The sequence below is a fragment of the Micromys minutus genome (genome assembly GCF_963924665.1).
Source record: "Micromys minutus genome assembly, chromosome: X".
Lineage (NCBI taxonomy): Eukaryota > Metazoa > Chordata > Mammalia > Rodentia > Muridae > Micromys > Micromys minutus.
In genome coordinates, this window is record NC_137970.1 from 57,402,764 (window position 1) to 57,430,744 (window position 27,981).

The 27,981-nt window shown below is 32.6% G+C and overlaps 1 protein-coding gene across 2 annotated transcripts; it reads left to right on the forward strand.

Annotated features, from left to right (window-relative positions):
- Positions 1-1,798: 1,798 nt before the first annotated feature.
- ZNF711 (zinc finger protein 711) lies at positions 1,799-27,961 on the forward strand (the record flags this gene model as incomplete). Of its 2 annotated transcripts, XM_080911062.1 has the most annotated exons (8): positions 1,799-1,877; positions 12,254-12,796; positions 19,663-19,818; positions 20,435-20,572; positions 22,648-22,788; positions 23,971-24,015; positions 25,991-26,134; positions 26,784-27,961. In XM_080911062.1, 8 exons carry the CDS (start codon positions 1,799-1,801, stop codon positions 27,959-27,961), a joined length of 2,424 nt encoding a protein of 807 aa, XP_080767188.1. The 2 variants fall into 2 exon arrangements, with proteins under 2 accessions (XP_080767188.1, XP_080767189.1); XM_080911063.1 differs by lacking the exon at positions 22,648-22,788.
- Positions 27,962-27,981: the final 20 nt, after the last annotated feature.

Here is a 27,981-nt window from a genome sequence, read left to right on the forward strand (position 1 = left end):
AAGGCTAAATATTTTTACATTGTAGTAGTTATTTTGGGGAGGGTGTCTGGTGCCATCTCTTTGGTTGCTTTTTAGATAAACACAGATTTGAGCATGTGAGCTTTTTGAAACCTCACCTTACAAGTTGAAGAGTAAAGAAAAACATTCTTAATTTCTGTAAGAGATTTGGTTAAAAATGTCTTGAAGTATCTAATTTCTATTTCCACAATAGGTAAAGACTGTTTTCCCAAAGAAAATGCATAGTTTTGAAGGAAAAAAATAAGAAATCTTGCAAAAATTTACTTTACAATCCATAAGGAAATCTACAGTTTCTCCAGTCCACTTGTAAAAGGTGATTAACAAATTACTCTCTTCTTCAGTAGTTACATAAAAAGTTAAACCACAGAATACATTTATAATTGTTGTATTAGTTATCTGATAAAGAAAGCAAATGATAAAATTGTAGTCCATATAGTATAGTTTTCAGGGTAAAAAATAAATCCTTATGGTATTTTTATTTAAATATATGGATATGTATGTAATTAATGTGAACTCCATTGGCCTTTTGTCCTCATCTTGGATGACAGCAAGTCAGAAAGCATATGTAAAAGAAAGGCAAGAAGTCTCTTCCAATAATTTTGTCCTCACATAGTTAGCCTAATTTTGGTACTTAGACAAACTTATCCACTGATATAGCATATTCTTTGTGTCCAAAGTATATAGCTCAAATGTTTAATAAAGAGAACTCTGGGATTTTTCTGCCAGATCCGTGGCTGCTGCTTTACAGCAGCAGGGAAAAAAGCTTAGCCATACTTAAGAACTTATTTTGTGTGTCATTGGTCTAAAATTCTCATTAAGGACACCCCCTTGTGTGATATGGGTTAATATAATAAACACTTCTGAGTAACAATGGATAAATACCTTTAAAAATACACACCTTTTTATTCTTTGGTTAGAATCTTTTGTTGCTAGGGCAATGCACATCTGATATGCAATTCTAAGTAATATATTGAGTGACAACCTCTGGCTTTCTGTTGCATATTTCTTGGTTACCCTAATATAGGAAATGAAACAGGTTCAGCTATTTAAAAATTTCCATGAAAATAGTATTATTTTATTAACATTACTGAAAAATATCAGAGTAAATTTCTAAATATTTGTATGTGACTGATCTGATCTTTACCATATTTAGGAAGCAGTCATTTTTCATGAGTCCTCAAAACTGTGAGACAAGAGAATGTAGTAGAATGAGGCCAGAAGTCCTTACTGGTTCAAAGAACTCCGGGGAAACTTGTGATAGAACATTTTGCATTATAAGTAGAACCCCAGGAACCAGAGGTGAATACAATATCTGCAGAGCTCCACTGCAGGGCTGATCTGGTTCTGGAAGAAATGGATGAGAGCTACTGGATGAAATTCACTATACTAGACACCTGAGTCCTCTAGTAATGTGTAAATATCACAACTATTAATCTGTCATCATCTTTTTATTTATTAAGTATAATTTAACTGGACCTCAATCTTGCAGATTTGTTCTTTTGCTTATTTTCAGTCATTTTCCTATGGTCATTACCATAACTGTGCCTCATTTTCTGTTATCTTGGCTTTACTTCCACCTGGCCCTTTATATATGGTTCTCACATAAAGCTTCTAAGCAGTTTTGGATTTTTCTTTTCTTTTGTAATGAGCTTTGCATACCTAGTTGAAAGGCATATTTTCTATAGTATTTTTCTCAAAACAAGAAACTTGAAATAAATGCATTTAAACTCTTTTTCAAACCATTTGTTTTACAGATACTTGTGAATGAACTTTGCTAAGGATGGATTCAGGTGGTGGAAGTCTTGGATTGCACACTTCAGATGCTAGAATGACTCATACCATGATTATGCAGGATTTTGGTAAAGCATTTTCTTTGTTGTTCTTAATTATTATAAAGTAAGAACATATTAAAAATCAAGGAGTTATAATTACAATTAATACTTTAACTTGTAAAATAAAATTGTACAGCTTATTTTCTCAGAGGCATATATAAACAAACTATTTAAGGTTGTATACTTTGTGAAAAGGTTGTAATAAAGATTTTGAATATAAAAGTAGTATTTTAGTGGAAATGAAAAACTATGCATAAGTACTTAATTGTATCATGTGATGGTGTACATTAGAAAATGTTAAATCATATTAAGTTGCATTGTTCACAAAGTTAAAAACAGAAATACTTCTGTCAGTACAAAAAATTAAGATGATTATTAAGAGATAAAAGTAAACCATATACTTGGAAATCATGTACAGATATATTTTCCTCAAGATTATTACCAATAGAGTACACTTCTTTTTTAAAAGAATTATTTGTGTATGTGTGTGTCTGTGTGTGTCTCTGTGTGTGTGTGTGTCTGTCTGTCTGTCTGTGTCCCATGTGTGTAGGTACCCAGTCACTAAGCAAGCATTGACTCTCCTGGTGCCAGAGTTGTGGATTGCTGTGAGCTGTTTGACATAGGTGCTTTGAACTGAATCCAGGTCCTCTAGGAGCAAGCACTCTTAAGGATTGAGCAATTTCTCCAGTCCACCTTTTTTTCCCCCTAATAAGATTCCTTATTTTTATGCCAATTTTTAGTAGCCATAAGAGAGTAATCATTTTGATAAATATATTAATACTACATTAATAGGCTAACAAACCCCTACATTTTGGGAAGCTTGGTCTGAGCTTTAGAGAAGATAGAGGTAATTAAAAGTGGCAGGGATGGAATATTAAAAATTGTAGATGAAATAGGAATAAATGAAAATAGAAATGATAAATTTGTGTAGGAAGGACACAGGACCATTGGTTGGTGTGGAGTTGATGAAGCTGAAATCAGTGATGTGAGACTCGAACTAGTAATACTTTGCTCAAGTAAGAAAATGATGCTGCTACTCTCAGCATGGTGTAATATGCTCCACTATTTCAAGGTTCACAGTAATAAGAATTAGAGGAATTGTATTCTAGTCTTGGCAGTGATGCTATTGGCTGGATTACTAATCAACTTTTATAATGAGGCGGTTAAGCTCTCATATATATCTGTTAGTGTATTTTTATGAGGATTGAGTGGGATGAAGACCCAATTTACACATACATGAGCATCACCATCCAACAACAAGGGACCTTAGGACATGCAATAAAATGGGAAGAATGGAGAATGCCAGCAGCCACAGGCATAATTTCCTTCAGCTTGCTTTTTTCCATGATGTGATCTGCTTTGCTCCACAACATGCTCCCTGACATGACATTCAGCCTTGCACTTTAGGCATATAGCAATGGAAACAGGCCAAAATCTCTGAAACTATGAGATAAAACGAATCCTTGAAATTCTTCTCTCATGTTTAAATCACTTTAATGAAATGGGATGATAAAAAAAATTGCAGGATTGAGACTTTTTGATCTTAAAATTGTTTGCTGGAGAATTGATAGAGCTTAGAATATTAGAACCAATTAAGATTCAACTTAGGTTTTCAAATAGACAGATACTTGAATTTTAATATAGTAAATGTTTTTATTTTCAATGCCAAATGTGCAACCTCTTCAGTACGTTGAGGTTTTCCTTTGTGTAGTAATTTATTTTCTTTCAGTTGCTTAGGAAATAGGATATATATATATATATATATATATATATGTATGTGTGTATGTATATCCTATATGTGTATATGTGCACGCGTATATATATGTACACACACACACACATATTTATATATGCATGCACACCACATTTATACTGATGCATGTGAAAGCCAGAAAAGAGGGAACTGAAGTTAAGCAGAAAAAAGCCACCTAAAGGAGATGCTGTTACTGAAATCAGGTTCTATGAAAGAGGAGCAAGCATTATTTTTAACCACTGAGCCATCTCTCCAGACCCTACTTTAAAGTTTAAAATCACATATATTGGTACAATTAGAGAATTATGGAGTCTAATTTGAGAAGAACATTTCTTATTCTAAAAAATATAAATTCAAAAAATAATATATATATATGAGATTAAGTCTCATATATTAGTAGTTAACCCATCCTTTCATTTCTCGACCAGTCCTTAACAACCAGTAATTCAATGTATAGATTTACCTATTCTAAAAAAATTCTAAAAATAAAATTATGAAATATATGGCCTTTCACACATAGCTTTTTTTTTTTACTTTTACACATTTTTGTGTGTTAATAGATAATCATATTTTGTTTACTGCCCTGTAGATATTTGGGTTGTTCAAATACTTCAGTGTTTTATTTCAATTTTGTGTTTGACTTGAAGCTTTCTATTTTATGCTTATATCCTTTGAAGCATGTGTCAGTATGCCAAGTCATACTTAAAACCACAAGATAAACATCAGAGCTTGGGGGTCATTTTTATATATTTACATGTGATTTGGCTATATAATGTATTATATAGATATATAATATCTATAAATATGTATAATATATTATGAAAAATTCATTTTGTATATTCCCTGTTGTTTAAGGAAGGAGTAAGAAGATGGGGAAGTTTGAGAACTACTTCTAATTTTGGTTGGCATTATCATAGTTATTTGAAATCTTCTTTTAAAGTGAATTAATGAAGTAAATAAATGTATTTATCTCAGCAAAAAGTAGAGAGGTACTACTGTTTTGTTGTTGTTATGCCCACTAGTCATTGAACTACATAGTTGTGCTTTTGAAATAAATTCTTAGATTCCATTTTTGTGATTTCTTAAATTGAAGTATATAAATCAATGCAAATTGAATTTTTATACTGTGGTAAAATTGTTTTTCTTAATTATAGTGAAATCATGAATTGCTAATATGAGCAAAGTTTACTTGTGAATTTGCTTTGTGATGGTGTTTTCCTAAAATATGCTAGGTTTCCATCTGTCCTCAGTAAATAGATTTCTAAATCTTTAAAGGTATAAAATATAGAAGTACACAGCCATGTAAATAGACTGTATCATAAGGTCTCCAAATTCTGTAGGGTTCTCACTTGATTCTACATGATTAATATTGTATAGAAAATTACAAGAACTTATTTAGAGGTTATTAGATCAGTTTCTTTTGAAGGGTGGTGGAGATACAAAATTTTACAGTTTTATGACTTACATAATATTTTTGCTGATGTTTGAGTACAATGTTTGTACTTAAAATCAGTGACATTGAGTTTTATAGTTATTTGAGATTTTAGTGTTGCAAAGATCAGTGTTGCTTTGAAACTTAATAGCAAAATGAATTTAGATAGTGGTCCAAGAGAACAGTGTTAAGAAAAAAAATTGGCTATCACTCTAGTGGAGTGCCAGATAACCTTTGAACAAATAATTTTTATAAAATGGAAGACACTTCAAGTCAGGATTTACTATTTGTTGCTACGTTTATTTGAGTGGTTCAATTTGAAAGATGATTATTATTTGTAATTTTTGAACTAATAAGATAAATTTTTTATGCTATTAGGTACTGCTTAATAAATTTTAAAATAACATTTAAATGAGTTTTATGTGATAGGTTTTAAAAATTCTTCTCAAAATATTGCTCAAAATATAATAATGCTCTATTTGCTTAACTTTATAAGTCTCTCTTTTAAAACTTATCTAGGGTAAGAAACGAAACTTTATGCTCCTAGGTGAGTAGAAGAAGAAGAAGGAAAAAAAAAACCCTACAACTCTGAGTCAAAGAATGAATACAGCTACCTTCTCTAAAATATAGTTTCTGGGGGCTAGCGAGATGGTTTAGCAGGTGAAGTACTTGCCTAACAACAACTTGACTTCAATTCCTGGGATTCACATAAAGGTTAAAGGAGACAACAAACTTCAAAATGTTCTCCTTGGGGTTATTCCCTAATTTTATATATACAATAATAATAAATAAACACATTTTAAAGAAAAATATGATTTCTTCATATATATAAAATGGAGATAACATACTTATTTTGAGGATTAAATGAGATTATATGGCTACATACATATTTGTGTGTGTTGCCTCACACACACAGGATAAGGTAGTTTGATCATTATTAGTGCATAATAAATACTATTTATGTATCTGAACAAATGACATTTTAAAGGAGTTACAGCTTATATATATCTGAATTTTGTTTTGTAATATAATAAAATTTAACATTAACTGATATGAGGAAATCAAAATTACAGATTTTTTTTTTTTTGGTTTGAGTACTTTGACAATATTCTGCTGTACTCATTAGTTCATGGTCTAGGTTATTTAAGATGATTTGGTTCAGCTTTGAGAAATATACTCAGGGTAAAAAGAAATATTTATGGTTCATTTTGGTTTAGGTTTGATTGATTTTGAGGCTAGGTTAACTTGGAATAATTTTATTTTCTTAGAATCAGCTGAGCCAGGTTAATCTGAGCATAAGACAACACTAGCATCAGTCTATCCTTCCAGCTTTCCCCACTACCTAATCAGAAATCAAACTAATCCTCAACCATACCCTAAAATGATTGGAATTTATTAAATATCAAATCATTTATTTGTGAAAATATTTTTATGAAATAATAATCTTAGCATCTACCTATAGAGAATTCCATTATTAAGGATATAATAGGCTTAATATTTAATTTTCCTTTCTAAAGCAATCGTATTTCCAGTCTGGATAAATGCAAGATTTGAAACCTTGTGCCTATCTGTTAATTTTCTAGGGTAATAAATGACAGAGTACTTTTTAAAAAATATTATCTTTAATCTTATTTTACAGTCCAGACATTATCCCCCTCCCAGTCTGCCCTCATCCCACTGGACCTCCTTTCCCTCAGGCTCTTCTCCATTTTTGTCCCTGCAGTTCTTTGAGACAGGAACAATTGTGGGTCAGAGTTTTAATTGTGGGAGGAGTTCCCTCTCCTTAATGTTGGGCATTTCATCTAAGGTCCCTCCCTTTGAGATATGAGAGTCTCTCACCTCCCAGGTCTCTGGTACATTCTAGAGCCCCACCCACCCCACACCCACTCCTACCTCCTGAGTGTGCCTGTGTCCATTCTTTCTGCTTGCCCTTAGGGTTAGGACTTCACCCCTGTCCTACTCCCAATATCTGATCATGTTCCACTTTTCCTCTTCCTCTCCCCTCTCCCACCCAGGTCCTCCCTCCCTCTGCCCCCATGATACATATTCTTTGTCTATCAGTTTTGTAGAATTGTGGTATGTCTTTACTTTTATTTTTGAGATTATAATATAATTACATATTTCTGTCTTCCCTTTCCTCTCCAAACCCTCTTCTACATCTTTCCTTGCTCTCTTTCAAATTCACGGCTTCTTTTATTCATTGATGTATATTCTTAATATTTTTCATTCATGTATATTCCTAAATATAGCTTGCTAAGTCTCTAATATTTTCAGTGCTTACTGCTTGGTATTGGATAAGCAATTGGCGTGCTCTTCTCTGAGGAAGATTATTTCTCTCCCACTCTGAATATTCTTAGTTTGCCTGTAGTCCCTTGTGTAGGGGTGAGGCCTTGTGTCCATTTTACCATCTCCATTGTTATGTTCTTTTGATGTAATTTAGGATTTTGGTAAAATTGTAAGAATGTTGAAAAATATTTAGAATAGCTGAAAGGGAGGTTGGGTGTGTTGGCATGTGCTTGTAATTTCAGAACTCCTGAGGCAAAGTCAGGTCAATCATGAATTCAAGGTCAACCTTGACTACATAGCCAGTATGAAGCCAGCCTGAACTGCATGAAACCCTGTCTCAAAAGTCAGTACAATGATAATGGTGATCCCCGATCTCGGTTAAATATCGGCTTTTTATCATTGACAATATAAGCTGGTTTTCATCTTTAACCAACTTCCTGATGAACTGGTTCTAAATAGCATTGTATATCTTGATAATATCTTTACCTTCTTTCAGATAGTACTTTTTGAGAAAGTGATCATTAGGCCAAAAAGTACTTAGTCATTTCATATAGATAATTCATTTTAAGTAGACCCACAAATTCAATTCATTTACTGTACCACCTCAGGGTGGCAGAATTTTACATCCCTCAATAAGGGAATTTATATTCTTACACTATTTACAAAGCAAGCAGGACTTGGTGCTTACTATGCTTTTCAAGAAAAAAAAGTAATCTCTCCGTCTTTCAAACTTACTAATATTATCAAACTAAATCATAGTCTAATTTGTCTTAAAATTCTTCTCTCCTAAATCTGGTGTTGAAAAGTTCTAAATTTTTAGTGATAGCAATTCCTTTAAGTTAAAAAAGCTTATGAGATTTCTGTAGTTATTTAATTTTGTGTTTTTGTCATATAATATATTAACTTATAACAATATCTTGTTGCTTCTATTTTTTTAAAAAATATAGTCATAGGAAGTGGGAAAAAAATAATGTTCTTTTCCCTGATGCTAGTATCCTATTTAACATAAGTACAATACCAAACCCAGAATTTTAAAGTTTTAGATAATTCCTATTTTTAAAACTATGTACTTCATTCATTTTCTATTATTTGGACATATGTTTGTGTGTGAGTTTTAATTTTTTATTTATATCTTGTTTATTTTTAAATTATTTTATTCATTTACATTTCAGCCATTGTCTCCCCTCCTGTTCCTCTCCCACAGTTCCTCATCCCATTTCTCTTCCCCCTTACCTCCCAGAGGGTGTTTCTCCTTTTCTTTTCTCTCCCTTTTCTGGGGCCTGAAATTTCTGGAAGACTAGGTCCATCTTTTCCCAATTGAGGCCAGACCAGGTAGTCCTCTGCTACATTTGCCAGGGGCCTTGGACAGGCCCATGTATGCTTCTGGTTGGTGGCTTGAGTCTCTGCAAGCTCCCTGGGGCTTGGGTTAGTGGAGACTGCTGGTCTTCCTATGGGGTTGCTCACTCCTCCAGCATCTTCAGTCCTTGCCCTAATTTAACCAGATGGGTCTCTGACTTCAGTCCAGTGGTTAAGCATAAATATATTTCTGTCACAGTCAGCTGCTTGTAGGGCCTCTCAGAGGACAGCACAACATAGCATCAGAAATAATGTCAGGCCTTGGTGGCCCCTCCTCAGCATGAAATAGATCCAAAGTTGGGCTGGTAACTGGACTACCTTTCTTTCAGTTTCTTCTCCATTTTTTCCCTGCAGTTCTTTTAGACAGGAACAATTCTGGGTCTGAATTTCTGACTGTGGGTTAGTAACCATATCCCTCTACTTGAGGCCCTGTCTCTCTACTGGAGTTGAACTCCTGGAGTACCCTCTCCCCACTGCTGGGAATTTTGGCCCTATTGAATCCTGAGAGTCTCTCACCTTCCACTCTCTGGCACTTTCTAGAGGATCTGCCCCACTTCCCACTCCCAGGGTCTGCATATTTCCATTAATTCTCCTTACCCTCTGAGCTTCTCTCCTCCCCTCTCCACCTGATTTTTTTTTCTCTTTTTCTCTTTCTTACCTCTCTCCCAGGTCTCTCCTTCTCTCTACCTCCTGTGATAATTTTGTTCCCCCTTCTAAGTAAAATTGAAGCATCCTCATCTGGGCTTTCCTGTTTGTTAAACTTCTTATGGTCCTAGGTATTCTGTACATTTTGACTAATATGCAATTATCAGAGAGTACATAATGTGCATGTCCTTTTGGGTCTGGGTTACCTCACTCAGTATTATATTTTCTAGTTCCATCCATTTACGTGTGAAATTCATGATGTCTTTATTTTTAATAGCTCAATAGTATTCCATTGTGTAAAGGGACCGCATTTTCTGTATCCATTCTTTGTTTGAGAAACCTCTGGGTTCTTTCCAGCTTCTGGCCGTTACAAATAAGACTTCTGTGAACAAGGTGGAATACGTATCCTTGTGCTGTAGAGTGTCTTTTGGGTATATGCCCAGGAGTGGTATAGTTGGGGCTTCAGGTAGTTCTATTTCCAATTCTGAGGAACCTCCAGATTGATTTCCGGAGTGGTTGTACCAGTTTTCAGTCCCATAGCAAATCCTTGCCAGCATGTGCTGTCACTTGAGTTTTTGATCTTAGCCATTCTGATTGATGGGTGTGAGGTGGAATCTCAAGGTCGTTTTGATTTACATTTCCCTGATGACTAAGGAGTTTGAACATTTCCTTAAGTGCTTAACAGCGATTGGAGATTCTTTTGTTGTGAATTTTCTGTTTAGGTCTGTACTCCATTTTTAAAATTGGGATATTTGGAGTTTTGAAGGTTAACTTTTGAGTTCTTTATATATTTTGGCTGTTAGACCTCTACTAGATGTAGGATTAGTGAAGATATTTTTGTCCTAATCTGTAAGCTGTCGTTTGTCTTATAGCCTGATTTTTGTTTTACAGAAGCTTTTCAGTTTCATGTTGTCCCATTTATCAGTTTATCATTTAGAACCTGAGCCATTTGTGTTTTGTTCAGGAAAATTTTCCCCTGTGCCAATGAGTTTGAGGTTCTTTTTCACTTTCTCTTCTATTTCACATTGTATCTGGTTTTATGTTGAAGTCCTTGATCCACTTGGACTTGGGCTTTGTCCAGGATGATAAATGTGGATCTATTTTCATTCTTTTACATAAAGACCACCAATTAGACCAGCATCATTTGTTGAAGATGCTTTCTTTTTCTACAGTATGTGTTTTTCATCTTCATCAAAAATCAAGTGTCCATAGGTATGTGGGTTTATATTTGGGTCTTTGATTCTATTTCATTGATCATACTGTCTGCCTCTATACCAATACCATGTGGTCTTTATCACTATTGCTCTGTCATACAACTTCAGGTTAGGGATTGCAGTGTCCCTAGAAGATCTTTTATTGTTGAGAATCATTTTGTCTATTGTGGATTTTTTTCCATATAAAGTTTTCCATGTCTGTGAAGAATTGCGTTTGAATTTTGATGGTGATTGCATTGAATCTGAAGATTGCTTTTGGTAATATGGCCATTTATTTGTGTGTCAGTTTTAATTTTTTGTTTGTATCTTTCTTACTCTTTTATATATTTTCCCATATTATCACTTTCATTCTGACTATTCTCGTGTCTTACTTCTGTACCCTGTTCACTCCTCCCTGCAACAAATTTCTCACATTCATGTCTTTTTATTTCACAATATGACCCACCAAAACTATCCAGAGCCATATGTGTGATGGGGTTTAGAGCTATTTTTTTGGAGTCTGGTAAACTGAGGTGAGGTTATACAACTAACAACAGTGATTTCCCTCTCCCATATTCTATACCTACCCAATAGTTTAGAGGTGGAGGATAGTTCCCCAAGAACTGTTCTTCCTTCTTTGACTGATTGTTGACATGGCTGGTCTTGTGCAGGTCCAATACAGATTATGAGAGTTAAGAATTACAGTAATCTAGGTAGTGCTGTTTGTAACTTTAACAGTTTAGCTTTGAACCTTAAATACATCTAATTCTTCCACATCTTTTTTAATGTTCTCCTAGCTGTTGAGGTAATGATTTAAGTAATTTTTTTTTTAGGGATAGGCCCACATTTGTCATTTATTTTCTTTATTTTGAGTAGAAGGTCTAAGTCAGGATAGCTTTCCAGAGGGTTTTTTTTTTTTTTTTTTTTTTTTTTATCAATACCTTACTTGTATTTATTACCAAGTAATAAATTCTGTGGAAAGGATGTGGCAGTGTCAATTTAATTAAACATTTATCTGCTGATGAGTTGCTATTTGGATAATGTTCATTTTCTACTATTATGCATAACAGCTATTATGAACTATTGTAAATATTTAAGTGTAGTTTTTGTATAAACATGTTTTATATTTTCTGGGAAGAAATGCCCTATTTGCAGTTGTTGTTTTATATGGAAAATGAATGTTTAGTTTTGTTAGAAACTGTCAAACACAATTTTTCTGAAAGGCTGTTAACATTTTGCATTTAAAGGATAAATTTCCTTTAACATCTATTTTTTTGGTTTTTTTTTTTACACTGACCTCTAGGCCAATTTCAAATTACTGATTTTTTTAGTACAGTTATCAACAATGCTTTTAAATTCTTAATCAAGACATCTTGTACACAGATTTTAAGCATTTTTGCATAAAAGTATACAAATACATTTTTGTCAGTACTTGGTTTTTTAAAGGTTCGATAGTGTGCATTAAGATATTACTAGTTACAATGAGCATAAAGTAAATGTAAAACAAGATGTAACATGGAAATAGTCAAAGTTTTCTCAGTGTGTAAAACTAAAATCTGTACATTTCTTTGCTTTTTAAAATAAAGTTGTTCAATTAGAAAATTAAAAAGACATCTAGTTCACATATAAACTATTTTATACAAGTAGATATCAATATTAATTAAATTATTATTAATTAAACACAATAGTTTATTAATAAAATAACTTTGCCTTTTTTGAATAATTGTTTGTATTGTAGTGGCTGGAATGGCTGGTACTGCACATATCGATGGAGACCATATTGTAGTTTCAGTTCCTGAAGCTGTATTAGTTTCTGATGTTGTCACAGATGATGGGATAACTCTCGATCATGGCCTTGCAGCTGAAGTTGTCCATGGGCCTGATATTATTACAGAGACTGATGTAGTAACAGAAGGGGTGATTGTTCCTGAAGCTGTACTTGAAGCTGATGTTGCCATTGAAGAAGATTTGGAGGAAGATGATGGAGATCATATCTTGACTTCTGAGCTAATTACAGAAACTGTTAGGGTACCTGAGCAGGTTTTTGTGGCTGATCTTGTTTCTGGTCCTGATGGACATTTGGGACATGTGGTCCAAGATTGTGTTTCAGGTGTTGACTCTCCCACAATGGTATCAGAAGAAGTTCTTGTAACTAATTCAGATACAGAAACTGTGATTCAAGCAGCTGGTGGTGTTCCTGGTTCTACTGTTACCATAAAAACTGAAGATGATGATGATGATGATGTCAAGAGCACTTCTGAAGACTACTTAATGATATCTTGTAAGTTAAACACAAAATTAATTGCTTGAGATACTAATTTCTATAATATGGAAAGGTATTCTGGGATCAAAGATAGATTTAATAGAAGTAAAAAAAAATCTTTTTGAAAATAATTGCAAAGTTGTGTTGAGATGTTTTTCGGGTTTACCTATATTTAAATATACACTGAAATTGCATACCAGAGTAAAGTAGAAGTCAATTAATGTCTTAGAAGTATATATTTAAAAAGCTCAACAGAAACATTAACTAATACAAAATTTTAATGATGAATCATGTATATTTCAGAATGAGTAGTAAATTATGTTATCTGTGCTTTTTAAAAACATAACTGGTGCTATTATTGTCAATAAGAATTTGCATAAGAATTTAAGTGTAATGTGTTTAGATATAGGTTATATAAATTTTGAAAATATTTTAGTTAAAGCATAAACTTAGTTTGTGTCCTACCATTCTTTCCAGAGTTATGCTCTATTCTGATTGAATGATTAAGTGTAGTATATACAGTATATGTAAAACTATTTGATGAATTTATTTCAGACTGCATTGAGATCTTACAGCATTCCATTTGAAAGAATAAAGTAGAAATATTTTATTATTATTTTGGGTGATAGATTTGCCAAACTATCAAAGATAATAAAAACCTTATGCTTTGATGTTTATAAAAGGGGGGAGTCCTTCTGGTAGAGCACTTGCCTTCAATGTCACTGGCCACACACAAATGCGAATGCACATGCATTCATGCATATAGGCCTGTGCAAAAAGAGTGGAGATGTTCTTCATAAATTGTGAAAGAATCATGCTAAGGATAGAAAAGATTATAGATGATGGCTTTTAACATTTCCAAAAGATATATGTTTTTTTAAATAATAAAATGCTGGGAAGGGAATCACCATGTAGAAAGTCTGTATGTTTGCCTGTGTACTTGCAAAATTACTTTATGATATATTCATGTTAGTGATTTTAAATCTAAAAGCACAAACTAGATTTATTTAATTTTAAATATTTCTAAACTTTACTATGTTAACCTTTATTTTTATATGCACTTTTGTTTTTTTAACTTTTTAAAATTACTTTTCGTTTTACAGTCTAGTCATTACAGTCCTCCTGGTCTGCCTTCCCACACACACAGTTTCTCATCTCATTCCTTCATCCTGTCTCTAATAGGATGCCCCACCCAACCAGTCCTCCCTTCTTTCTGGAGCCTCAAATCTCTTCAGGCTTAGGCACTCCTTCTCTCACTGAGGCTACACTAGGCAGTCCTCTGCTGTATATGTGTTAGGGGCCTTAGACCAGCTAAAGTATGCTGCCTGGTTGGTAGCTCATTGTCTGAGAGATCTCAGGGGTCCAGGTTAGTTGAGACTGCTGGTCTTCCTATGGAGCTGTCTTTTTCCTCAACTTCTTTCATACTATCCCTGATTCAGACACTGGGGTCCCCTGACTTCAGTTTAGTGGTTGGATGTAAGTATCTGTATCTATCTTAAGTACTTTTTGGGCCTCTGAGAGGATACTTGTGCCAAGCTCCCGACTATAAGCATATCATACCATAGCATCAGTAATAGTGTCAGGCCTTGGAGCCTCCCCTTGAGATGGGACCGTCACTGGATCTCCTTTCCCTGAGGCTTTTCTCCATTTTTGTTCCTGCAGTTCTTTTACATAGGAACAATTCTGGGTCAGAGTTTTCAACTGTGGGATGGCAACCCTGTTCTTCCACTTGGTGCCTTTTATTGGAGGTGGGGCTCTACAAGTTCCCTCACCTCATTGTTGGACATTTCATCTAAGGTCCCTCCCTTTGAATCCTAAGATTCTCTCACCTCCCAGGTCTTTGGTATATTCTAGAAGGTCCCCCACCTCCCACCCCCCTAGGTGGCCTGTTTCAATTCATTCTGATGGCTCTCAGGGCTTCACTCCTGTCCTTCCTCTCCAATACCTGATCATTTTTCTCTTTCCCCTCCCAATCCTTTCTCCTACCCAGGACCCTTCCTCTGCCAGCCATGATTGCTTTCTTCTCCCTTCCACGTGGGATTAAAGCATCTTCACTTGGGCCCCTTGGTTTGCTAACCTTCTTTAGTACTGTGAATTGTATCCTGGGTGTTTTGTACATTTTTAGCTAATATCCACTTATTAGTGAATATATACCATGCATGTCTAGGTCTGAGTAACCACTCAGAATATTTTCTAGTTCCATCCATTTGTCTGTAAAACTCATAAAGTCATAGTTTTAAATTGCTGAGTAGTAGTATTCCATCGTGTAAATGAACCACATTTTCTGTATCCATTCTTCAGTTATGGGACATCTGGGTTGTTTCCAGTTTCTGTCTATCACAAATAAAGTCGTTATGACCATAGTGGAGCATGTGCCCTTGTGGTATGGAAGGGAATCTTTTGGGTATATGCCCAAGAGCAATATAGTTGGGTCTTCAGATAAATATATTTCCAATTTTCTGAGGAACCACCAGATTGATTTCCAGAGTAGTTTTAGCAGTTTTCCATCCCACCAGCAATGGAGATGTTCCTCTTTCTCCATATCCTCTCCAACATGTACTGTCACCTACGTATTTACATTCCAAATGTCATCTTCTTTCCCTGTTCTGGTACCTCCTATCTCCTTTTCTCCTGCTTCTATAAGGATGCTCCCCCCTCCTACCCATCCATTCCCACCTCACCACCCTGGCATTCCCCTAAACTGGGGAAACTAGCCTTCACAGAACCAACAGCTTCTCCTCCTATTGATATCAGACAATGCCATCCTCTGCTACATATGCAGTTGGAGCCCTGGGAGCTCTGATGACTAAGGATTTTTAACATTTCTTCTTCAGTTGTTTCTCTGCCATTTGAGATTCTCTGTTGTAAATTTTCTGTTTAGCTCTGTACCCCATTTTTAGATTGTGTTGTTTGGGCATTTTGGAGGTTAGCTTCTCGAGTTCTTTATATATTTTGGATATTAACCCTCTATCAGATGTGGCATTAGTGAAGTTTTATCCCAATCTGTAAGTTGCTGTTTTGTCCTATTGGCTATGTCCTTTGTTTTGCATAAGCTATTCAGTTTCATGAGGTCCTTCAATTCTTGAGTTTAGAGTCTGATCCATTGGTTTTCTAAATGCACCCTACCCTCACCATACCAAAGAATTCGAAGCTCTTTCAAGCTTTTTCTTCTATTAGATCCAGTGTATGTGGTTTTATGTTGATGTCCTTGATCCACTTGGAATTGGGCTTTGTGCAAGATGACAAATAAGAATCTATTTTCATTTTTCTACATACTGACTACCAGTTAGACCAGGACTACTTATTAAAGATGCTTTCTTTTTTCCATCGTACATTTTTGACTTCTTTGTCAAAGATCAAGTGTCCATAGTGTGTGGTTTTATTTCTGGGTCTTCAATTTTATACCATTAATAATTTTAAGGGAACATTTAACATAGTGAAAGCTTGTCTTAAAGTTGTTCAGGCACCCAAGATTACCCTTGAAATTCTGGTCCAATGAAATCTTGCTTGTGTGTTTTGAACATTATATATATGCCATTAAACCCAGCCTGGAAATACTTTGCCAGTAAATATTTGCATTTTCTTTAAGAGAATGAAATACACTACTAAAAGTAATAGAGGGTATAAATATGATCAAAATACATTTAGTAATAAGTACTAAGTACTTATTATTCATGAGCATATACCCTCAAGTGTAGGAATTTCAGCTATGTACTTCTAAGTCCAGTTGAAAAAATTTTTTTAGAAAATAAATTGCAAATAAATCATAGAAAACATCTAAGGTCTGACTACTCAGAATTTTTCCACAGTTTGACTGTTTTTAATAGTTATATTTGAACTAGTTACTCTTTAATTTTTTCTCTTCTTTTAAATCTTCATTTGATTACCTTTTAATGTCCAGTGGCTATTGAGTCAGGAATTATAGAACAAACTGCTATTAAAAAAAACTCCATTTTAAACCAAGATGTTCTTTACATTTTAGCCTCAAAGTATAGAATTTCCAAATTATTTAAGGGCTGAAGTTGAAGACTTTTAATAGATTCTAACTAAAAGTACGGTATTTTGGATCTTTTTAGGATAGGCTTTAGAATTAGAGAATTATTTTTATTTGCATCTGAATTAGTATTACACCGTATATTCTAATAAAATGAAATTTTAATCAAATTATGCTAGTGATCTACCAAAAAAAAAATGACAACTCCAGCCTTTCAGGGCTGCCAAACAGCATACTTTACTTGTGTTGTCTTTAATGCTAATAGAATTTTTAAGGGTGTTATATGGCTCACTTAAAGGTGGGTCATGAATCAATACTATGGGATATGCCTTAAGATAAGCAAAAAATTAAGCTTGAGTATTAAGTATTTACCTTTGAATCTCTATTAAGATCAGCCATTGAAAAGTCTAGAGCTGTTGCTATAGTCAAGGTCCATTTCTATATTCTCAGTACTAGAGAGGAAGTTTGTAAGCTCTAGGTCTGCTTGAGCTACATAGAAATAGCTCTATGTCCTCAAAATAGGAAGAAAAATATTTGAGAATTTATTAAGTCATTTGGTTTTCTAGTAAAACATTGTTAATGTTATAGTTTTTGTCACTAATATAAAATAAATATTGGTAAACTAAATTCTTCAAAGTACACACTTTTTTTTAAAAAAATAAACATCTATCATTTATTAGATGAAAATACAGAAGAAATTCAGTTGCTCTATATATTTGAAAATTGCTCATTCTGAGATGTTTAATCAAAACAGAAAACAGTGAATACATTAAAGTATGAAGCATTTTTTTTTAAAATGTAGAAGTAAACTCAGAAAAAATTTCCAACAGAAAAAGAAGTGAAGGTATTTCAACTATAATTTGAGTATTTGAAGCTAAAATTGTGGTGCATAGTTTAGAATTGCCCCCCAAATCTATTTTATTACATGAACCTTACATTTCAATTATAATTTTAAATTAGTATAATTTAGAAGGAAATATGTCCACTTAACCTGTTTACATGTAACAATATAAACATTAAGTATTCATTAAATGAGAGTATTTGATTGTCAACTTTCAATGATTCCAACTTCCAAAAATTTTATTTAGGACCCTTTGAAAGTTTTTTTATATATATATAAATACTGTTTTAAAATCGATGAATGAGCAACCTCCTTTTCTTTAATATTTTTCTAGTTTGTTTTATTGTTTCTATGGTCTCATTATTTTATTTGATATATATTTGACAAAGATTAAGCAATATCATATACCTCATCATCTTAATTCATTGTCATCTATGAATTGCTAAAATGTAGTAATATGGTGAGGAGCTGCAGTGGAATGGAAATATTTATATCATTTTTGTATCATTTAAGTGCTAGTTTTCACTGGCAATAGAATATTCAAATTTTTAAATAGAATGGAATAAGTTATATTTAAACAAGTTAAAAGAGACTTTCACAGTGAAAATAATTTGTGAAATGACTTGTTTTCCATTTTATATGGACAAAACAACATTTTTATAAACATATCAAATGCAAAACTGAACAAGAAAAGTATGTAGTTTGAGTCATTTAGAACTGCATAAATTTTTAAGAATCAAGGTTATAGCTCTTTAATGCATTTTATTTGTCATAGTTTTAAAATTTTTAGATATATTCAAGAGCTTCAGTAATTTATGGTTCAACTATGGTATTCTGAAATATGTAATAGCGTGATTTTGCTTTAGATTATGGTTTAGTTTTTATAGAAACAAAATTGAAATTATAATGCTAGAGACAATATTTTCAGGGCATATTGCTTGAATATGACTTGTGGTTATTGCAAGATTATTTAATAGAATATATATTTCATAGTTCATGTATACTACTCATGTGACATGTCAATTCATCCTCAGAGACTAGAACAGAATAAGATTGTGTATTTATATGAAAATCTTTATTAATAGTCTCAAGTATGGTTGCTTTATCTTTTTGTATTACTTTTCTGATATGCTTTGAAGCACCAGGTTTCTCATAAGGAAAAAATACTATGCAGCTAAGTATTTTTATTTATCCTTTTAAAACAAAGCACATATAAATTTACACACAAAAAGTCTGTTTTCCTTCAAATGCTTCAAAAAATATTTGAACTTGTAGATAATATCTTCTTGATGATTTATGAAGTATTTTTTTCTTAAAATCTCTTGGACTATTTTTATTATTTAAAATAATATGTTTGATCCATTAATTTTCTTTAGAAACAATTGCATTTTAATTTAGGACTTGTTTTTGTAAACTTATTTTATGACAAGTTTTTTTTTTTTCTGATATTGACCTAAGTGATAGGATTTTATTTAAAATACAGGCTATGCTTTATATCTTAATTACATGTGCAGCAAATACCTAACTAGATAGCTTGGTGATTCAGTGAATATAAGAAACATCATATACAAAAAAATGCAAAGACGCTTTATTTGAAGTCACCACCTTAATTTATATTAAAATTGTAATCTCTGCAGTTTTAAGAGTCACATTAATATCATGGGCAGTATATATGAACTGTAGTGAATAGGTATTTATAAACTGTCAAAATTACAAGTCATATTCAAGAAATATGGCCTACATAAATACATGTTTGCTATATTAAATTTTAGTATTTCTTTTTTTTCAATAAAATAAGTTTGTTATTTCTTATAAAGGATCATGGTTTGGTTAATGTTCATTTAAAAACATTTTAATGTAATTTTGACCCTGCTATAGGTGATCTTAAGCATTATTTTTCCATGAAACATACCACTTTTAGTGACTGCAAAATAGGTCACTAAGGGAATATAGTGGGTAGGTGTTTAAAACATGATTTTGCCATTGTGCTTAACATTCATTAAATGTCAGTGGTACTTTTACTGAAATAGTTTCCTTTATATTTTGCAGTGGATGATGTGGGAGAGAAGTTAGAGCATATGGGGAACACACCATTAAAAATCGGTAGTGATGGTTCACAAGAAGATGTTAAAGAAGATGGATTTGGTTCAGAAGTGATAAAAGTATATATATTTAAAGCAGAGGCTGAAGATGATGTTGAAATAGGTACAAGACTATTTAAATTCCATGATATAAGAGACATTAGAATTCTTATCTTTCTAAAATTCTCAAAAGACAAAATGTTCATGGGCTTCTTAGTGAATTTTAAAAACCATATATGAATATCTACATATAAAGTGGAAATGGGGAAAATGTCACTCTTAAGATTTTTCAGATATGAAGCTATTATGGCAGAAAAAATTAAAACAAATGAAAATAGTTTGAATTAGAATAGGGATTATAATGAGTGTAAGAGCATTGATGATAGCGGATATTTGGGATTTTAAACCTACTTCTAGCACTTAGCTGAGAAAAATATTCAATAACTTGTATATTATTCTACTACCTTGTTTCCTCATCTGTATGGTGGCCATAATGACAAAGACATGATAAAGTTTTATGAGAAATGTATGGATAAATATATATAAAATTTTTATTGTGCTTGTCATGGATGTGATATGTTAACTGAAATGAGTAGTGACTGTTTAAAGATATAATGTACATGAGTATTTTAATGGCATTGTGAAGTTTGTTAGAATATTTATATACCCTGCATATCCTTATTAGTTCAGGGATTTATTCTATGATATATTTCTAGTTTATATGTGTTTTAATTTTTAAGGTGGGACAGAAATTGTCACAGAGAGTGAATACACCAGTGGACATTCTGTAGCTGGAGTGCTTGACCAGAGCCGAATGCAGCGGGAAAAAATGGTTTACATGGCAGTGAAAGATTCTTCCCAAGAAGAGGATGATATCAGTAAGATATAAGGGCACTTCAATGACTCATAAAAGCAATAACACAACTTAAAAAGCAGTTGATAACAGCCATAGATGTACTGAAGAACAGCTAAGTTAAAAACAGTAATTCTGTTCTTGCAAATATTTAAAAGTATGGGTCCTTTTAGACATTCTTGAACCAGTATATTACTCAGATAAGAATACATGAACAATATATCTCAAATAATACGTTACAAAGAGATTAAGAGTTTATAGTTTTGATGTAATGAAGTTCAAAATACATAGAAATTGAATCATATATTAAATATATAATATAATATTATATATATATATATTATAAATGTATAGTGCACATAAATCCACACAGGCATACAGACACACAGGTATAAATGTAAAAATATTTAGATCTGTTAAATTTCATTTTATTTTAATAATTAATCTCTGAGGTAGAAAGTATTGTTCCTTTTTTATAATACAAGTAAATCCTCAGGGAAAATAAGTTGCCCAAGACCTTTAAAACACTGGACTTGAGCACTTGTCTGACTCTACTGCCAGTGTTTTCTCTACATAGTAAGCACCTTTGGCCTATCTAGATTTAGCAGTGAAAGGGCTAACTGGTTGATCTCCAGTCACCGAAAAGTTGGGTGGGTATTTATACAAGCTAGGATGGTAATTTATTATGCTGTTCATGGGTAATTCTTATATGGTTTCCTGGAGCTCAGGATCACAGGTAAAATACCATATTCAGATTTGCTTTCTTTTGTCATTTTTCATACTTTTTGTTTATTTTTCCCTAAGACATTTTATTCTTTTCATACGTTGTCTTCATCTCATTATTCTGTCTGGTCTGAGGTTGTATTCTTTTTCCTTGCCATGCTAACAAAATGCTATTTTATCACACAAGGCAAGAGGCTCCTTTTCACAGAATTATCTCTATAGTGCTATGTTCTATTTATGCTCATGTCTTTCTCTAGCAACCATAGAGAGCTGAATTTTACCTACATATCACAGCTGAAACTATCAAAACACTTGGTTAAAGTACTTGAGTAGGCAACAAAAACATTTATTTAAGTAATGTTTGTTTCATCTTAAATATTAAATTTTAACTCACTAATTAGATAAGAGGGATGATAAGATATGGGAAACTGAGGTACAGATTTATCTAATGCCATATTTGATAGGAACATGGTAAACTTAGACCACCATCTGTGGTTACTAAACAGGAGAAACAAGAAGATACCTTTCCTCAATTGTTTGTATATAGAGATTTTTAAAATTATAGGAAAGCATAAATTTTGATGTTATGTTTATGACATTAAAAGAAATAGCTTTTCAGAAAAGTATATAAATTTTACTTTTATGGTTAAATATTTTAAATCCCAATACTATTATCTTTAAATATGTTCTTTTTTTCTCTCAGTAGTATACTTAAATCTTGCTTCTTGAAGAGGGTCTGCTAATTCTTGAAAAATAGCATTTTATATTTACATTTATATGTATATATATGTATAATTATATATTACTATAATTATTTTAAAAGTTTAATTATTATACTAATGGTACTATCAAAACACTATGGAAAAGCATTTCTTACTCTACATTATATTGAAAATACTTTCTGAATTCAAAAAAACTATCAGGAAAATTTGTGAATAACACCCTTTTTATAAGTTTACAGTGCATAATTATTATAATACCCTCTTCAAACATACCTGTTTTTTAAATTTAAAAATTATTTTTGGAGCCACGTATGATGGTGCATAGGTGTAATTCCAGGACATAGAGGACTGAAATAGTAGGACCGCAAGTTTTAGATCAGCTTTGGCTGCAAAGCAAGACCTTGGCTCATAAACTAAAACAAAGAAGCCATTTTTATATCATTTATATCTAATATAGGACATGAATAATTTAGGGAAAACTATTTTTTTAGAAGCACTACTTTCTAAAAATACTGAATATAAACATAATTTAAATTTATACATTTGAAACCAACTAAGATGAAAATTTTAAAACCAAAAGATTTAAATTGTTTGGAATTTTGACCATTTATTAAATACTTAAGATTGTAAACAAGTAATTATTTCCAAAATTTAGGTTATGCTGAAATATCAAATGAACTGTACATTGAAGTCATTATAGGGGAAGAGGAAGGAACTCTTCTTGAGATTCAGCTTGAGGACTCTGATGTTAATAAAACAGTTTCAGTTTTCCTTGTTGTCTATACTGTATCATATGGTAGGATACTAGTATTTTTACCTAAGTACATAAAGTATGTATTGACTATGCCTTTGAGCAATTAAACATTCTCTTTTGTAATGCCACAGTTTGTGGGCTAATTGAATAAAATATTCTTCAGTGAATTGATCCATCACCAGTTATTTTACATGACTTTTAATCACATATCTTATACTACTAATCCTTGCTTAAGGCATTTTTGTTAGACTCTGCTCTAAATCCTACCTGTGTAAGTGAGCAACATAAAAGCACTTTATTTTCCTAAAATAGGAGTGACCTTTAAAAAGCAATCCTTCCTCTTTTACAAAAATATACTTTAGTTGTTGACACACAAATAACAAAATTGAAGTTCTGGAAAAAAATCAAATTCTTTAGAATGTATGCTAATTCATTACTATTTTTTACCCCATCATGTCTTTTGTTAATTTCATTATTTTTATGTAGCTTACACTTTCCCTGCTTCCAGTGTACAATGCATTAATCTATCTAAAGTTCATTCGAAGTTGTTTTCATTTAGCAGTCATGCATGTATTGAACATCTTCATTGCTAAGGATGCTCTACAGAAATAGCTACTTAAGATGTAAAACTGTTCTAAATATTACTGATTCTAAGAAGGCAGACAATAGTCCCTATTTTAAGTGGAGGGAATTATTTAAGTTTTGGAAATTTTCAATAACAAGTGTATTTTATTGAGAAATTTGTGGCAAAAGTAAAATTTTATAGATTAAAATATAATCTGGTAGTAGTTCTGTAGGCAGTGTATCAATTTATTTATTTTGTTGTTGGTTTTCTATTTTTATTAAACAACTTTATTTTAAAAAACAGATAAATGTACAGGTTATAAAAGCATTTTTGCATAAAACCATATGAATATATTTTTGTCAGTACTTGATTTTTTAAAGGTTTAATAGTATGCCTTGAAAACTTACTAGTTACAATGAACATAAAGTACATATAAAACAAAAAAGGAACATGGAAATAGTACAAGTTTTCTTGGTGTGTAAAGGCAAAACATAATGATTTTTAAATACTAAGGATTGTCACGAGGTTGCAATCTTAGCTCTTGAATTATTAATGATTTAAGGTCTAGGTGTACCATACTCTGAGAGAGTGCTATACACTTATTTTTTTCCTCAGAAGGACTGAAGTATATCAATTTATAACTAGTCCTTTTTCTATAGATGAAAGACGAGTTTCCCGAAGGTATGAAGATTGTCAAGCAACAGGTGAGAGAGCATTGTGTAGGAGAAATAAACTTACTACCTAATAAGAAAAAAAAACTAGATTGTGACTCTAGACAAATTTGTTGAACTTCACCCATTATAGAACTTATATAGGACTTTGCCTCTTTTTTAACTACCAACATACATGTGTATAAATTAGACAATTTATTACATGGGCAATAAAAGTTTGCTATCGAAAGAGTTATGCAAATTACTTGAAGAGAAAAAAAGAACAAGAGTTCATATCAACCATTTACTAATGTCATTCTTGGAGTAAAACTGTCTTCCTAACTTCTATGACAAACATTTACTATGTATATATCATAAATCCATGTTCCAGTTTAATAACATTTTTGGCTTAATACACTTTAGTGTTATTCCATGATAGATTGGTTTCTTTTTCTTAGAGACCTTTTCCATGACAAAGTATGTAATTGTTTCTTCTGTTGGATAATGTAACTCTAAACTTAACATAGGTTTAATACAAATTAAAAAAAAAAAACATATATCACAGCATATGTGCGAGTCTGATGGTTTTGTAGATTTAAAATATTTATGTGTGCCTTAGTTCCTGTTTTATTGCTGTGAAGAGCTGTGATTAAGGCAATTCTTACTAAATGATTATTTATGGTTTCAGAGGCCCAGGTGAGCAGAGAGAAACTGCCCTTAGGGTGGGTTTTGAAACCTCAAAACACACTCCTCCATTCTCCTATAAGGCTGCACTGCCTTCAACCAGGCCACACCTCCTATTCCTTCCCAAACAGTTCTACCAAGAACCAAATATTCAAACACTAGCCTATGAGGGCCATGCTCGTTCAAACTACCACAATGTAATTATATGATAGGATAGACTTTCAAAAACTGGTCTCATTAAGTACTTTACTTTGCATGTACTGATCACATTGAAATGGGAACAAATTTCTTGTGATTTCTGTTTTAATCCCAGAAGTCAGTCTAAAGTATAAATTTGATATCATATACATTATTCTAAAATATACATGTATCATCTGTTTTACCTATAACTACCATGACTGCATTTGTAAAAGTAATTTTTATTCAACAGCTGTAATTGTCTCTCAGAGATTTACTACTGAATAAGCTCATCCTTTCTAATTCTTTCTAAACTCTCAACCTATCTCTGGCAGTCTGTCTAATCTTCTGGCTCCTTATTCTTTGGCTCCTTCTGTCACCTGCCACCTGTCTCTGTAGGAGTGTCCTAGTAAAACTGCCTCCTCTCCCTATATCTCTGCTCTGCCCTTTTAAATTGCCTCTCTTTCCTGTGCTGTTCTCTTAAGTAGCATCTCTTTTCTGTGCTGTTATCCTGAGAGTTGGACATATCCTATCTCTGTTTCTGTCTCAAAACATTGTCTGATTCATCACTTTATTTGTCCCTCACTTTTAAATGTGCTTGGTTCCTTCTACTGTTAACCTTACCTTCCTTGTTAAGGATTAAAGGCGTGTACTAAGGACATGTCTATATTCTAGCCATATGTGTTAAAGGAGTGTAATTTCAGCTGGATCACAGAGACCTAAAATGTCTTTGGGTGTGATCTCTTGCCACAATAGCCATGTTGCTGATTTAAAATTCATTCATATGTATTTGCTAACTTAGTTATATATGTTTGTTGCCAAATTCCTTCAAATTTTACCAAGTTCTATTCATGAAAAGTTGGTTTGATACCATATTTATATAGTTTCTTAAAATAATGTTTCTTATGTTAATCTTACCAGTTTATTACTTTAGGTTGGTCATGTTGAAATAACTTAATTTGTATACTATCATTCCAATATGTTTACATATACACAAGAAAATATGAATTAAATTAATAAGAGTTAGTAAGAAAATGTGTATACTTTGTGAAATTTAACACCATAGTTTAGCACAGTGTAACCTGAAGTTACACTTACCAAACCCTCCAAATTAAAAAAAAAAAAAAAAAACATACGGTTGAACATTTTTTTTTCATTTTGTTTTCAGGAAACACTTTTGACTCAACATTAGAAAATAGAAGCACAACAGCAGCACAGTACCTTCAAATTTGTGATAGCATGAACACAAATAAAGTACTGAAACAAAAAATCAAGAAGAGGAGAAGGGGAGAAACAAGACAGTGGCAAACAGGTAAGATAATTCTGTTTTGTGAATATTATAGTAAGTTTAAATGCAATTTTATATAACACAAGAAGGAAATATCAATGTTTGCATGGTACTTATACCCCCATATCACCCTGTATATTACATAGATAATTACATATATGTATATATATGTATATTAAGATTTATTTTAATTCAGGTTGTGTGTGGAGGTTGTAGGCCAGTTACAAGTAGTTGTCAACATGGGTGTTGCCTGAGATGGGTTTTGAGAACCAAACTAAGATCCTTTGCAAGAGCATCAAGTATTCTTAATCACTAAGCTATTTCTCCAGCTCTAGTAATTATATTTTAACAATATGTGATTAACGCTTTAAAAGACTTAATTTTTTCTTATTTGAAAGATAATTTTAAAACAATTTTCAGATAGGTTTAATTATAAAATTGCTTGATACGTTTTTATATTTTATGCCATAGATGAGTGGTCTAAAGTATAGAGTCGCTTATTATTCAGTAAATAACTTTACTATAAAATTTTATAGTATGCATTTTTATTACATAAGGCTTTTGTTCAACTAGTATTTTCACATAGTGAATTTTAGCTAGTTTCAGGAAGCTTTTACAAAAATTTTTAAAGATGTGTGATCAAATGTCACAATTTCCTTTCCCCCCCTTTCAGCTGTTATAATAGGTCCTGATGGGCAGCCCTTGACAGTATACCCTTGCCATATTTGCACAAAGAAGTTTAAATCCAGGGGATTCTTAAAAAGACACATGAAGAATCATCCTGATCATTTGATGAGAAAGAAGTATCAGTGTACAGATTGTGACTTTACAACTAACAAGAAAGTGAGTTTCCATAACCACTTAGAAAGCCATAAGCTCATAAACAAAGTTGATAAAACCCATGAATTTACAGAATACACACGAAGATACAGAGAAGCTAGTCCACTGAGTTCAAATAAACTCATTTTAAGAGACAAGGAACCGAAGATGCACAAGTGCAAGTACTGTGATTATGAAACTGCTGAACAAGGACTGTTAAACAGACATTTGCTGGCTGTTCATAGTAAGAGTTTTCCTCATGTTTGTGTTGAGTGTGGAAAGGGTTTTCGTCATCCTTCTGAACTTAAGAAACATATGAGAACCCATACTGGTGAGAAGCCATATCAGTGTCAGTATTGTGTGTTCAGGTGTGCAGATCAATCAAACCTGAAAACTCACATTAAGTCTAAGCATGGGAGCAACTTGCCATATAAATGCGAGCATTGTCCTCAAGCATTTGGTGATGAGAGAGAGCTTCAACGTCATCTGGATTTGTTTCAAGGACATAAAACACACCAATGTCCTCATTGTGATCATAAGAGCACCAACTCAAGTGACCTTAAGCGGCACATTATATCTGTTCATACCAAGGACTTTCCTCATAAATGTGAAGTCTGTGATAAAGGTTTTCATCGTCCTTCAGAGCTTAAAAAACATAGTGATATTCATAAGGGTAGGAAGATTCATCAGTGTAGGCATTGTGACTTTAAAACATCAGATCCATTTATTCTTAGTGGTCATATCCTTTCAGTTCATACTAAGGATCAGTCATTGAAGTGTAAAAGGTGCAAGAGAGGATTCAGACAACAGAATGAGCTGAAAAAGCACATGAAGACTCATACTGGAAGGAAGATTTACCAATGTGAATATTGTGAATACAGCACCACAGATGCATCTGGCTTCAAACGACATGTGATTTCAATACATACGAAAGACTATCCACACAGGTGTGAGTTCTGCAAGAAGGGATTCCGAAGACCATCAGAAAAAAATCAACATATAATGAGGCACCACAAGGAGACTCTTATATAATAAGATGGATTTAAGAAAAA